The sequence below is a fragment of the Haliotis cracherodii genome, unplaced genomic scaffold (genome assembly GCF_022045235.1).
Source record: "Haliotis cracherodii isolate W230 unplaced genomic scaffold, xgHalCrac1.p SCAF_12, whole genome shotgun sequence".
NCBI classification, from domain to species: Eukaryota; Metazoa; Mollusca; class Gastropoda; order Lepetellida; family Haliotidae; genus Haliotis; species Haliotis cracherodii.
In genome coordinates, this window is record NW_027266267.1 from 44,105,297 (window position 1) to 44,120,116 (window position 14,820).

The 14,820-nt window shown below is 42.4% G+C and overlaps 1 protein-coding gene across 1 annotated transcript in view; it reads left to right on the plus strand.

The window, feature by feature from the left end:
- The window catches only part of LOC139458449 (dixin-like), a 62,599-nt gene that overhangs the window by 7,912 nt on the left and 39,867 nt on the right, over positions 1-14,820 (plus strand). The window contains exons 3-5 of the mRNA XM_071239887.1: positions 4,157-4,282; positions 6,520-6,659; positions 13,246-13,340. Coding sequence (XP_071095988.1) covers positions 4,157-4,282; positions 6,520-6,659; positions 13,246-13,340 — 361 coding nt within the window. The remainder of the gene's footprint in view (positions 1-4,156; positions 4,283-6,519; positions 6,660-13,245; positions 13,341-14,820) is intronic.

A 14,820-nucleotide genomic window follows, 5' to 3' on the forward strand; every position in this document is an offset into this window, starting at 1 on the left:
GTATTGGGGGAGGGGGGGGGGGGGGGAAGTCCTGTAAGGTAACGAAATGCTGTAGTGTACAGTGCTTTTTTGATAATTACTTTAGACTGTTAGAGCCTGGAATGAATCAATGATCACATGGACAGTGGTTATAATTGATGGGAAGAGCTACAGATAAGCGTCATATTTGCGTAAAGTACCCCCAAAAATATTCAAAGCTTATTTCCAAAACACAGTTACAAGCTAATTTACTTTCCGAGTCAAGCATATATTTAGAACAGTTATATACATCTAAAACATTATTTCATTTATTTAGTCTGAAATTGTTCACTTATTTTGGGAAAAACCCAATAGAGTGATGAATAGATGAATGAAAAAATATTGGTTACTCCAAAGAAAAATGTTATAACCCAATTAAAATAGAAACCCTAGAGTAAAAACTCAATTGCTCAAAATGTTATCTGGGGCTCTGATACTCACTCACTCACTCACTCACTCACTCACTCACTCACTCAGCTTTGGGTAGGTCTGCCCAGTGGTGAAGGTGCTGCAGTTGATTGCAGAGTTGTGGCCCTTAGTCTTGCCAGGATCTGTTGCTGGTTGTGGGTTTGAGTCTCAGAGGTGTTCTTAGTTGTTTGGAAATCCTAGATTCGTTCTAATTATTATTACTCTCGTCTCCAACCAATGCCGCTGGTTGAAACACTCACTCACCACTGAACAGTCTTAAAAAAGGTTGATCTGGTGCAAAACAAATAGAAATTGTCTGTTCCAAAGTCTGTGGACAAGGTGCACAGAACTCTGTGGGATAACTAGCAGTCATACCAGTGATTAACGTACCCAAATCACGCCTGATATCACTAATTACCAAATCCTGATCACAACTGATATCACTAATTAATAAACTCCAATCACAACACCATGTGTATGGAGGCCTTGGAGGCTATCAGCATGCACGTGCCATCGTGTTGTTCAGGTGTAATTGGTATTTTATTATTTCATGGGTAGACAGCATTCATAGCATATGCCACTTTGCGTGACGTTATTTCTACCAGATGTTGGTTCATTAATTGATTGTTTACCAGGACAATTGTATAAATATTACTTGAATTTAATGGCAGTCATCATTGCAGACAGCATTTGTAGCATATGCCACTTCGCCTGACGACAAAGTGATTCACAGTTTTCCGGCCTATTACTACCTGTGTAGTTGATGTTGGTTCATTAATTATTGTTTACCATAGGACAATTGTATAAATATTACTTGAATTAATGGCAGTCATTCGTTTTGAGTCATTCAAAGATCAGTGTTTGAAATAATTATAAAACCCAACAAGACAGTCGGGCAACAGACCCATTAATGTTGCCAGCCCATCTTCCAAGTTACCTGCTCACATCCATACATTCTAAATGTTGAAAAATCGCAGAAAAATAAGAGACAAATTGCATTTTGAATAAGTTGAAATATTGCCAACAATTACTTCAGAATCTACACAGATTTTATGATAAGTTTAAGTAGGTTAAAAATATTTGCCAGACATTTGGGCAGTTGGAGGAAATTTTTCTGCAGTCATAACTACAGAAAAGTTACTTGCCATTGGCAGGCAGGCAGGCAGGCAGGCAGGCAAGCAATTATTTCAGACACTGTCAAAGATGGATAATTGAAATGAAATGTGGATTCATAAAGATTCATGATGGCCACCCAGTTCATAATTGCTTCATTTAATCATATGATGGACTGTTTCATCGATGTGATAAACCAATGTGATAAAACTTGGTATGACGATATGAAAAATATGCAAATGAGGTCACATAGCAGGAACTACATTTAGTTGGCTTTGTATGTCGATGTAGTGTTTACTTGTCAATAACTATTGCATAACTTTCCCTTAATGATTGGAAAGTGTTTTCTTGATGTGTGAGTGCATATCAACAGCCAGGGCTGCAAATCATTTGGCACTATATCACAAATAGGACGATTCACTCAGGCTTTGTATTCCTACACAGTTTCTAAAATGGCTATGGTGAATAGGAATATGTCTCAACTTCAGTTGTTTTAACCATGACATTATATGATAAGGAAATTATTACCCACATCCCAATTGCGTGGATCGATGTTCGCGATGTCAATCGCTGGATTGTCTGGTCCAGACTCGACTATTTACAGACCGTCACATAGCTGGAATATTGCTGAGTGCGGCGATAAAACAACAAACCACCCAACCAACCAACCAACCATATGTAATGCAGTTGTTGGTCTCTGACAGTTCCTGGCCTGGTGTGTCTGTTGGTGTGTCTGTCACTCAGTTTCTGGCCTGGTGTGTCTGTCACTCAGTGTCTGGCCTGGTGTGTCTGTCACTCAGTGTCTGGCCTGGTGTGTCTGTCACTCAGTGTCTGGCCTGGTGTGTCTGTCACTCAGTTTCTGGCCTGGTGTGTCTGTCACTCAGTGTCTGGCCTGGTGTGTCTGTCACTCAGTGTCTGGCCTGGTGTGTCTGTCACTCAGTGTCTGGCCTGGTGTGTCTGTCGTGTGTGTAAGGTGCAGTGTGACAGGATGTTTATTCAGTGCTGCACTACATAGTGCACAATGGCCTACACCTAGGGAAAACTGCGCCACTTTGTGCATGTTGTATGAGGAGGAAGTATTACTGCACTTTGATGTCGGCAACTACACACTCAGGACTAGACATTGACATGATTTAGTCTGTTACTGCATACCATTTCTAGAGGTTGGTGATTTGTGTTGCTCATGTTGTGAACCCTCATAAGTGAGGGTTTAGTGTCTGTACCTTTTATCTCCTGGCATATGATGCGGGGAGATATAGTCGACGCATTTTCTGTCTGTCCGTCCGTCTGTAATCATTTTATTTCCATAGCACCACTTGAAACCCTTCAATATTTTTCAACAGAAATTGGCAGATACTGGTATGTAAGATGGATCCTGAAGTTTCCATGGAAACAATTTGTTCTTAGTCTCATGGGTGGAGAATTTCGTTTCTGCAGCACAACTCAAAAACATTCAATATTTTTCAACAGAATTTGGCAAAAATGTCAAATGGATCCTGAAGTGGTGCCTTCGGCTATTTGCAGTTTTTTTGCATTTTTATTTCCCAGAGCACAACTTGAAAACTTGAAAAACGTTTCACCCAAATCTGGTGTACATGTATTATACAAGGGTTGAAGTGATGCCTTTTCCTATTTAGGAAATTTTCAAAATTTAATTTTTCCCGGTTTCCACGGAAACAAGTTTGACTTTGACTCTGTTCATAGTGGTTTGCTTGTCAGGGCTAATTCTCTAAAACTTTATGTATCTTTTCTTAAAACTACACACACAAAAACCAGTATGTATGTCCACAGGTGCCTTCTGCTATTTAGGATTTTTTAGAATTTCTATTTTTTCTGTTTCCATGGCAACGAGTTTGTTTCTGTCATAGTGGTTTGTACCTGACATAGAAGTACAAAGTTCCGAATCCCAATTCCATGCTATTGTTGTGATAGCTCAATAACAAATCTTGTATACGGACTGACAGATTAGATAGATCTTCTCTCATCAAGTTTGACTTGAAGTACCAGTCAGATGAGGGGCGGTCGGGTGGCCTAGTGGTTAAAGCGTTTGCTCGTCACGCCAAAGACCCGGGTTCGATTCCCGACATGGGTACAATGTGTGAAGCCCATTTCTGGTGTCCCCCGCCGTGATATTGCTGGAATATTGCTAAAAGCGGCGTAAAACCATACTCACTCACTCACTCAAGTTGGACTTAAAGTACCAGTCAGATGAGGGGCGGTCGGGTGGCCTAGTGGTTAAAGCAGTTGTCGTCACGCCAAAGGCCCGGGTTCGATTCCTGACATGGGTACAATGTGTGAAGCCCCTTTCTGGTGTCCCCCGCCGTGATATTGCTGGAATATTGCTAAAAGCAGCGTAAAACCATACTCACTCGCTCACTCACTCGCCAGTCAGATGATTTGTTCTTTTGAATTTGTGGGTGCCGGTGGGATTTATCATTTTCTGATGACTCTTGTTGTCTCTCGTTGATCAGATGTCAAAACATCTTGTGTTTGAGAGATGAGTTGTCATTGGGTGCCCATTACTGTCTATTGTGCATCTCTGTCTCTGTTTTACAGGAGGTACATGACTTAGGAAGGAATGTGAGGGCGTGGTTTCATGGGGGTGGTTGTGTTTCAGGCGGAGAGAAGCTGACGGGGACCCACCCGGATCCGTCTGGGTATGGGGAGATGAAAGAGAACGTGGAGAAGGTGCTACAGTTTATGTGTAAAAGCAGAATAAGGATGCATCACACCAACGCAGCAGGTAGGTGCACGAGATTCACTTCCACCTCAGTACAATAGGGGTGACTGTTGCCAGGCAACCAAGTACAATAGGGGTTACTGTTGCCAGGCCCCAAGTACAATAGGGGTTACTGTTGCCAGTCGCCCAAGTACAATAGGGGGAACTGTTGCCAGGCCCCAAGTACAATAAGGGTGACTGTTGCCCGGCACCCAAGTACAATAGGGGTTACTGTTGCCAGGCCCCAAGTACAATAGGGGTCACTGTTGCCAGGCCCCAAGTATAAATAGGGGTTACTGTTGCCAGGCCCCAAGTACAATAGGGGTTACTGTTGCCAGGCCCCAAGTACAATAGGGAGGACTGTTGCCAGGCCCCAAGTATAATAGGGGTTACTGTTGCCAGGCCCCAAGTACAATAGGGGTTACTGTTGCCAGGCCCCAAGTACAATAGGGGTTACTGTTGCCAGGCCCCAAGTACAATAGGGGTTACTGTTGCCAGGCCCCAAGTACAATAGGATCACTGTTGCCAGGCCCCAAGTACAATAGGGGTTACTGTTGCCAGGCCCCAAGTACAATAGGGGTTACTGTTGCCAGGCCCCAAGTACAATAGGGGTTACTGTTGCCAGGCCCCAAGTACAATAGGGGTTACTGTTGCCAGGCCCCAAGTACAATAGGATCACTGTTGCCAGGCCCCAAGTACAATAGGGGTTACTGTTGCCAGGCCCCAAGTACAATAGAGGTTACTGTTGCCAGGCCCCAAGTACAATAGGGGTTACTGTTGCCAGGCCCCAAGTACAATAGGGGTTAATGTTGCCAGGCCCCAAGTACAATAGGGGTTACTGTTGCCAGGCCCCAAGTACAATAGGATCACTGTTGCCAGGCCCCAAGTACAATAGGGGGGACTGTTGCCAGGCACCCAAGTACAATAGGATCACTGTTGCCAGGCCCCAAGTACAATAGGAGGGACTGTTGCCAGGCCCCAAGTACAATAGGGGGGACTGTTGCCAGGCCCCAAGTACAATAGGATCACTGTTGCCAGGCACCCAAGTACAATAGGATCACTGTTGCCAGGCCCCAAGTACAATAGGGGTTACTGTTGCCAGGCCCCAAGTACAATAGGGGTTACTGTTGCCAGGCCCCAAGTACAATAGGATCACTGTTGCCAGGCACCCAAGTACAATAGGATCACTGTTGCCAGGCCCCAAGTACAATAGGGGTTACTGTTGCCAGGCCCCAAGTACAATAGGGGTTACTGTTGCCAGGCCCCAAGTACAATAGGGGTTACTGTTGCCAGGCCCCAAGTACAATAGGATCACTGTTGCCAGGCCCCAAGTACAATAGGGGTTACTGTTGCCAGGCCCCAAGTACAATAGGGGTTACTGTTGCCAGGCCCCAAGTACAATAGGGGTTACTGTTGCCAGGCACCCAAGTACAATAGGGGTTACTGTTGCCAGGCACCCAAGTACAATAGGGGTTACTGTTGGCAGGCACCCAAGTACAATAGAGGTTACTGTTGCCAGGCACCCAAGTGCAATAGGGGTCACTGTTGCCAGGCACCCAAGTACAATAGAGGTTACTGTTGCCAGGCACCCAAGTGCAATAGGGGTCACTGTTGCCAGGCACCCGTGAAGATCCAGAGTAGAATAGATCTTCAGCAACCCATGCTTTCTGTAAAAGGCGACTAAGCTTGTCGTAAGAGGCGACTAACGGTATTGGGTAGTCAGGCATGCTGAATTGGTTGATCTTGATGCATGTTATCGATCCCAATTGCGTGGATCGATGCTCATGATGTCAGTCACTGAATTGTCTAGTCCAGACTCAATTATTTACAGACCACTGTCATATAGCTGAAATATTGCTGTGTGAGGCTTTAAATAACAAACAAACAAATAAAAATACTGTTGCCAGGCAACCAAGAACAGGGGTTACTGTTGCCAGGCAACAAAGAACTGTAGGGTTTTATCACTCATTGGCTACTATTGAAAGGCAAATCCGTTACAGTCATGGGGGTGGTCGGGTAGCCTAGTGGTTAAAGCGTTTGCTCGTCACGCCAAAGACCTGGGTTCGATTCCCGACATTGGTACAATGTGTGAAGCCCATTTCTGGTGTCCCCCGCCGTGATATTGCTGGAATATTGCTAAAAGCGGCGTAAATTCATACTCACTCACTTTACAGTCATGTGTTGAAGTATTAGAAATGCACACCAGCCATGCATGTTTGAGACATGAATTGCTGTAATATGTGTGTGTGTGTGTGTTTCAGATATTGTAGATGGCAACCTGAAGGCTATCATGCGTCTCATCCTGGCCTTGGCAGCTCACTATAAACCCAACAGTGTCAAACACTCGGCATACCAGCACTACCGCTCTCCTAGCAAGGGAAACCTGGCCGGGATAGCACAGGTAGGTTCTTAGTATAAACCCAACAGTGTCAAACACTCGGCATACCAGCACTACCACTCTCCTAGCAAGGGAAACCTGGCCGGGATAGCACAGGTAGGTTCTTAGTATATACCCAACAGTGTCAAACACTCGGCATACCAGCACTACCGCTCTCCTAGCAAGGGAAACCTGGCCGGGATAGCACAGGTAGGATCTTAGTATAAACCCAACAGTGTCAAACACTCGGCATACCAGCACTACCGCTCTCCTAGCAAGGGAAACCTGGCCGGGATAGCACAGGTAGGATCTTAGTATAAACCCAACAGTGTCAAACACTCGGCATACCAGCACTACCGCTCTCCTAGCAAGGGAAACCTGGCCGGGATAGCACAGGTAGGTTCTAAGTATAAACCCAACAGTGTCAAACACTCGGCATACCAGCACTACCGCTCTCCTAGCAAGGGAAACCTGGCCGGGATAGCACAGGTAGGTTCTAAGTATAAACCCAACAGTGTCAAACACTCGGCATACCAGCACTACCGCTCTCCTAGCAAGGGAAACCTGGCCGGGATAGCACAGGTAGGATCTTAGTATAAACCCAACAGTGTCAAACACTCGGCATACCAGCACTACCGCTCTCCTAGCAAGGGAAACCTGGCCGGGATAGCACAGGTAGGATCTTAGTATAAACCCAACAGTGTCAAACACTCGGCATACCAGCACTACCGCTCTCCTAGCAAGGGAAACCTGGCCGGGATAGCACAGGTAGGATCTTAGTATAAACCCAACAGTGTCAAACACTCGGCATACCAGCACTACCGCTCTCCTAGCAAGGGAAACCTGGCCGGGATAGCACAGGTAGGTTCTTAGTATAAACCCAACAGTGTCAAACACTCGGCATACCAGCACTACCGCTCTCCTAGCAAGGGAAACCTGGCCGGGATAGCACAGGTAGGTTCTTAGTATGGCGGTTCGATCCCCTGTCTGGTGCTCGGCATTAAGGGGATAAAACAAGGACTAGTAGGCTCGGAGGCAGTATACTGTGTCTGAGTGGGGTATCTATGTTGTCTCAGTGGGCTGCGCAATAATACCGGCAAAGTCCAAATTGGTACAAGCAGCGACATACATGCTTACACCACGCTATATAAGTGAAATAATCTTGAACGCAATGTTAAACCCCATTGACCTCACCTAAAGCAGTCGGGGTGGTGGGGTAGCCCGGTGGTTAAAGCGTTCGCTCATCACGCTGAATAACTGGGTTTGTTTCCCAAATGGGTACATTGTGTAAAGCTCATTTCTGGAGTCCCTTGCCATGATATTCCTGGAATATTTCTAAAAGTGGCATAACAGCTCACTCACTCACTCAGTTTCCAATAGGACAATCTTCATTGCCAGTAGAGAATCTTTGGGACAACTAAGAATCAGTCAAAGTCCTCACTCACTTACTCACAAGAATCAAAGTCCTCACTCACTCACAAGAATCAAAGTCCTCACTCACTCACAAGAATCAAAGTCCTCACTCACTCACTCACTCACTCACTCACAAGAATCAGTCAAAGTCCTCACTCACTCACAAGAATCAAAGTCCTCACTCACTCACAAGAATCAAAGTCCTCACTCACTCACTCACTCACTCACTCACAAGAATCAGTCAAAGTCCTCACTCACTCACAAGAATCAAAGTCCTCACTCACTCACTCACTCACTCACTCACTCACAAGAATCAGTCAAAGTCCTCACTCACTCACAAGAATCAAAGTCCTCACTCACTCACAAGAATCAAAGTCCTCACTCACTCACTCACTCACTCACTCACAAGAATCCAAGTCCTCACTCACTCACTCACTCAGAACAGTCCTGTTGAAACAGTGTCTCAGAAAACGAATGCCCTACCAAATACTATCATCTGGATCAGCAGGGTGAGTGAGTGCATTTACAGCCATTACAACCACAATTCTATGACCGATTCACTAAATACTTCGTTCACTTGTGCAAGTGTCCATATCAGGAACTGGAAGTGCATCCAGCACAAGGACAACAGCAGACAGCTGGACACAAAACTTGCCCACACATTTCCGGCTGTTCAATTCATAAACTACCTGCAGTGAATAGTGCCTGGAAGCGTGACTAACGAGTCACATCCTTAATGGAGTCCTCACATTCACACTGATGGTGCTGTTTGGCCATGTTATTATGTTTTATCCCACCTGTTGCATACATTTTCATCCACAGAAACTACTAGCTCGAGGCAACTTAAACAGAAACAGTTACGAGCCCGGAAAGCGATACCATCCCCTAAAAAGCATGATAACTTGCATCCTTGCAGCCTTGAGGCAATATAGTATCACCAAACTTGTCTCTCAGTGTATCTGATAATTTAAAAAAATATTTTAATGTGTTAGGCAGGTGCCTCAATATTTTGGTTATTATTAAGGAAAAATGTTGCGGTGTTACTGTTAACCTGATGATTGAGAATCAAGACTATTGTAATTCAAGTTTCATAAATACTGTTGATGAAAAAAATGTTTAAATGTGTTACGCATGTGCCTCAATAATTCGGTTTTTATTATTAAGGAAAGGAAGTTTCGCGGTGTTACTGTTAAACCTGATGTTTGAGAATCAAAACTATTTATTGTAATTCAAGTTTCATAAATACTGTTTATATCACAAAATATTTTAATATGTTACGCAGGTGGCTCAATATTTTGGTTTTTATTAAGGAAAAATGTCGCGGTGTTACTGTTAAACCTGATGATTGAGAATCAAGACTATTGTAATTCAAGTTTCATAAATACTGTTGATGAAAAAAAGTAAAGATATTAAGCGATATTCACAATCAGTTTCATTGATCTTCTATCTGAATTCATTCAAGCCCCGAGCAGAGCACCTGTTCGCTGAGGTCAACAAGACCTTCATTGAACACAGACCTGGAATTCAATTGGGGGTTGTATCAAAGCCAGTATGGCTATTATCCTCGTAACAATAGCTTTCTCATTGGCAACATTGAAATGGCAGGGCTGAAACTCAGTTTAGATGTTAGTGCAAATATTCCAGTATTTGCTGTTTGAATTTTCATGCATCAATGCAGTGGGCCTATGACGAGGATAACAATGGCGTTTTGGCAGGATGGAAGCTGCATTGACATGATGCTGCAACTGTTCTGCTACAAGCTGTTTGTATTCTTCGTGTTGTTGACCGAAGCGGTGGACTGTCAGGAGGCAACAGTGACGGTTGAACGACTACGCATTATGCGTCAAATTCCGTTTTATTTTTTTCTTAACGGAGACCATATGCCGTGGTATTGATTCTCTGTAGTACCATATTCATCATATTTAATGCATGACACACTGAGGTGAAAATACAAATACAGTCGTCTCACATACAGGAATAGGAATCTATTTTGTTTCAAGTGTGACACAGGGCATTCACAAAGGTGCTCAGGTGTGCCCTTTGATGTTTGAGTGGGCCAAACAGAAGAATACTTGTCAATGAAAAAAGAAAGCTCTTTATTACAGTTTTGTTCATGTTTTTTGTGGGAAAGTACGTCTATCACTGGCTTCACATTATAAATATTGCAACACAGTATTTGTAGTAAACAAAATATGATTTCTATAGAGAATCTCACCCAAGTGTCTTTTGATATCAAATATATCAACACGAGTTGATAAAAGTGGAAAAAATCCGAGGCTTGCCGAGGATTTTTGCCACTTTTATCAACGAGTGTTGATATATTTGATATCAAAAGACACGAGGGTGAGATTTTATTTATCATCCAACATCATTCTTTCAACTTTTTGAATTTGTAGACAGTAATTAGCAGTGTCTTCAGTGTAAAAAGTACTGCTAACAGCTTCAGTAGCAGAGCCATCAGTGATGTCATTTGATTGTGATGTCATGGTAACCAGTGACGTCACAATGGTCTGCAAAGCATTGTGATGTAATTTCATTGCAGCGTATCTACAATGTAGATATCGCTTGATCTCATCCAAGCGATATCTCCTTTGGGAGCCAGTTTTGGATGATAAAGTGTGTTCTAAGACACTGGGATATTTGCTTAACTGTGTCATCATGATTTTAACTGTGACACTTTAATACAAGGAATTAGTAACACTGGCATATCACTGACTTCATGTCTAGTACACTGCTACAAAGTGAAATTACAATACTAAGATTTTTTTTAACTTGCCTGACAAGTGCTCTTGGGAGTCCCTGGTGAATTCATGTGATCCGTCAGGACGATTCTGTGATCATGGATTACACAGAAGTGGCAACATCTGTGACATGCTTCATTGTGGACTTCTGGGCACGACAATGCTACCAATTCCCATTCTTAACTTTGAATGTAGTGACACTTGTTATACTAAATACGGTAACTGTGCGTACTACCTTCTGTGCTATGCCTGTATTGGCTGTGTATTGTATGGGGTATAATAGACGTATACACTAGCTGAACACTGAACTGTCGGAATGTCGGTCACGATGCTGGGGAGAATACGCTCACTATGATCAAGATGGTAGTATTTTGTCATTTTCTGTTGGTTACTGAATAGGTTTTTGATGTCAAGTGTCAGGGTTTTCAATGCATACAGCTTTAGAAATTGGCATTAGTCCTGTTGTCCTTGTCAAACTGCCCAATAGTTAAGGTATCATAGGGACTAGTAGAAATTTTGTCATGTACTTTTGGTTACAGAATAGGTTTTTGATGTCAAGGTACAGTTTTTTTCAATGCATACAGCTTTAGAAATTGGCACTAGTCCTGTTATCCTTGTCAAACTGCCCAATAGTTAAGGTATCATAGGGACTTGTAGAAATTTTGTTCAGGTTTTTAAATGCATATACATCTTTGTTCTCCAAAGTTGTCTTCAAACTATGTTGACTTCTTTTGACGTGACTAGAATGACCAGCTGTGGTATATTAACATTAATGCTGGTTGGAAATAATATCTAATATAATTGACCCGTGAAGATCCGGGGTAGAATAGGTCTTCAGCAACCCATGCTTGCTGTAAAAGGCGACTATGCTAATCGTATGAGGCGACTAACGGGATTGGGTGGTGAGGCTCGCTGACTTGGTTGATGCATGTCATCTAGGGCTGGGACGAGTCCACATTTACAACCCGGGTACCCACTGTTGGCCTCAAGAGATAGGTAGCCTCAAGAGATAGGTACAAAATGTCCGATTGGAATTTTTTTTTTACCATAACTCTGGCAAAACGTTTTTAGACACATGTATTAAACAATCTGGTCATGCATACACTGAAGTTGACTTAAGTTATATCTTTATTCAACCATATGAAAAGTAAGTTTAAATCGGTGCATATTTTTTGTCATTTAATGTCATTGTATCCCAATTGCATAGATCAATGCTCATGATGTCCATCACTGGATTGTCTGGTCCAGTCTTGATTATTTACAGACTGCTGTCATATAGCTTGAATATGGCGTTAAACAATAAACAAACAAACAAAACTGTCGTGTCACCAGAGTCGACACGGTTGAGAATAGTCTCGGGTGAACTGGAAGTTGTCACTTCGTACACATATTGCCGGTTTGATCAAATTATCAGATTTGTTTTTGAAGAGGAATAACTGTGTATGATGACAAAACTTGATCAGACAGTCTTTGCCACACAGGCAACGGAAAAATTGGTAATGGTCAATATTTGTTGTTTGTTAGGGTTGAGAAAATTCTTTGTCTTCCCCAATTGAGCTGGACACTTGTTGCTTGTGATGTAGGGTAAGAGTAGTCTCCCTTGCCACACAAGGAGAGAAAATGTTATTGTGACAGATTTCTGTGATGCTTGTGTCAATGGGAGACACCACAATGATGTTTAATGTAAACATTTTATTTACTTCTGTTCTTTGACTGTCTTAGAACAATGACTTAGTATTCATGGCGAGGTTTACTTTGTTGTTTAACGCCGCACTCAGCAATATTCCAGCTATATGACGGCGGTCTGTAAATAATCGAGTCTGGACCAGACAATCCAGTGATGGACGTCATTAGCATTGATCCACACAATTGGGATACGATAACATGCATCAACCAAGTCAGCGAATCTGACCACCCGATCCTGTTAGTCGCCTCTTACGACGAGCATCGTCACTCCTGGGGTCAAGACAAGAGTTCTAGTCACTTATGTCATCACTGATCACACCTGCAAGTCCAGACAGACGCCACCCACGCAACACAGCATCTTTGTTCTTTGCGACTGTGTCAAAAGCTGACATGAGCCAGTGCGCCTGTATTGTTTTAGCGGAAGTACTCTAATCAGCGCTAATAAGCGGTGCTATTTGGTGTGTGATTGGATTAATGTAAGGATGGATTAAGGTGAGGATTCTCACATTCTCCTTCTGGAATCACTTATAGTGATGTAGACATGGAATTTATTTATAACATTTTATATATTTTAAAGAAGGTCTATCATACTGGTGGGAGACATAATAAAAATATATTTTTATGTTTAATTTATTTCTTTTCCAGCTGCCTTTCAGTAGAGGCGGCTGGCCCATGAAATGAAAAATAAAATATGTGTTGCCCAATGGATGATAAAAATGATCTGGGTCAAGTCAGCTGAGATTTGTGTAACTCTGTGTCTGTTGTTGCAGGGTGCATCTGCAGCGTTAGCGGATGCGCGACGCCATGCAGCACGTGCTGGACACCGGTATCGCCGCAGTAGGGACGCAGCTTTCAATGAGCGACGGTGAGTATTCTTCCATGTATAGTAAGGTGATACCATCCTCGCTTGTCTAGGTTATGTTGGGGGTAGGGGGGTAGTCCAATGGTTAGTGTGTTAGCTCCTCCCATTGATAGACCAGGGTTTGATTCTCGCCATACGAGTACAGTGTGGGAAATAGGTAGATTAAGTCTGTAGATTAAGTTATTAAAGGGAAGAATTTCTTTTCCATAAATGTTGTTTAATGTAAATATTTTATTTTAATAAATAACTTTGCACTGTTCGAGTTTTGCATGTATTAAATATCACTGTAAGATTGTTCATTCGTATCACTTTTTTATATAACTCATATATGATATATGATATACCTTATGCGAGACCATTAATATGTATCATATGTGATATACCTTATGCTAGACCATTAATATGTATGATATATGATATACCTTATGCTAGACCATTACTTATGATATAGGATATAGGATATATGATATACCTTATGCTAGACCATTACTAATGATGTATGATATACCTTATGCTAGACCATTAATATGTATGATATATTATATATGATATACCATGTGCTTGCTATAACTATGACATATCCCAACTGTGATTATAAAGCATATATCACATCTTTTGTAATTTGGATCAGAAGATGGTAAGATGTGCTGTTGTGTTAATATGAATATATCCTTCAGTGTAGTGCTTATGCTCAATCTGCATCGTGGAGTCTTAGTGCCTGGGACTTTGTTTCTCTGCCTCTGCTACAGTGTGCCACATTGATTTGCAACCCCGAGTGCATTATCGGAGTTATTGTCCTTGTCAGTCTGTTCTGGGGAAAGGTTATATATAACCGCTGCATGTCTGCATGTAAACTTGCTGTGACTGAATATACTGCATGGAGGTTGACGTGGGTGTTCATGAGAGCTGAACTTGACCTTCAAGGTCATTTGGCCCAATCAAGGGAGATAACTCAAGTCGGTGTCAAAAGTTTATGGCAAAGATTCCTATGTTTGAAAATGCCAAATATGGATATTGGAAAGGGAGGTAACTCTAATTGGCATAAAGGTTTTTGAAAAGGGGCATCTCATATTTGCAAAATACAAAATTTTGGAACAGAGAATAACTTTAATGGTTGTGCAAGGTTATGGAAAAGGGGTTATTTTCTATTTGTAAAGTATGAAAATTTTGAAATGCTTATTGGTAAAACATTGAACTGTTTGAGACTTGCCTCTCAGCTGTCAGATATTAATCAAACTATTTCTGAGAAAATTTGATTTGGGGAAAACTGGATAAATTGTGGAACAGTTTATTGTAACCGGAAATCCTACATTTTAAGATCAGGTATTCAATGGCAAGACACGTACGTAGATGCGTCCTAAAGTTTGATCACTTGCGAAGGTGGCCAAATTAGAACATTGTAGCAGATTCCAGCCATTATTGCTGACTGAGCAGTTCCCTCCACAGTGCCAGCACTAGCACTTGCCTCCGATAACAGCTCATT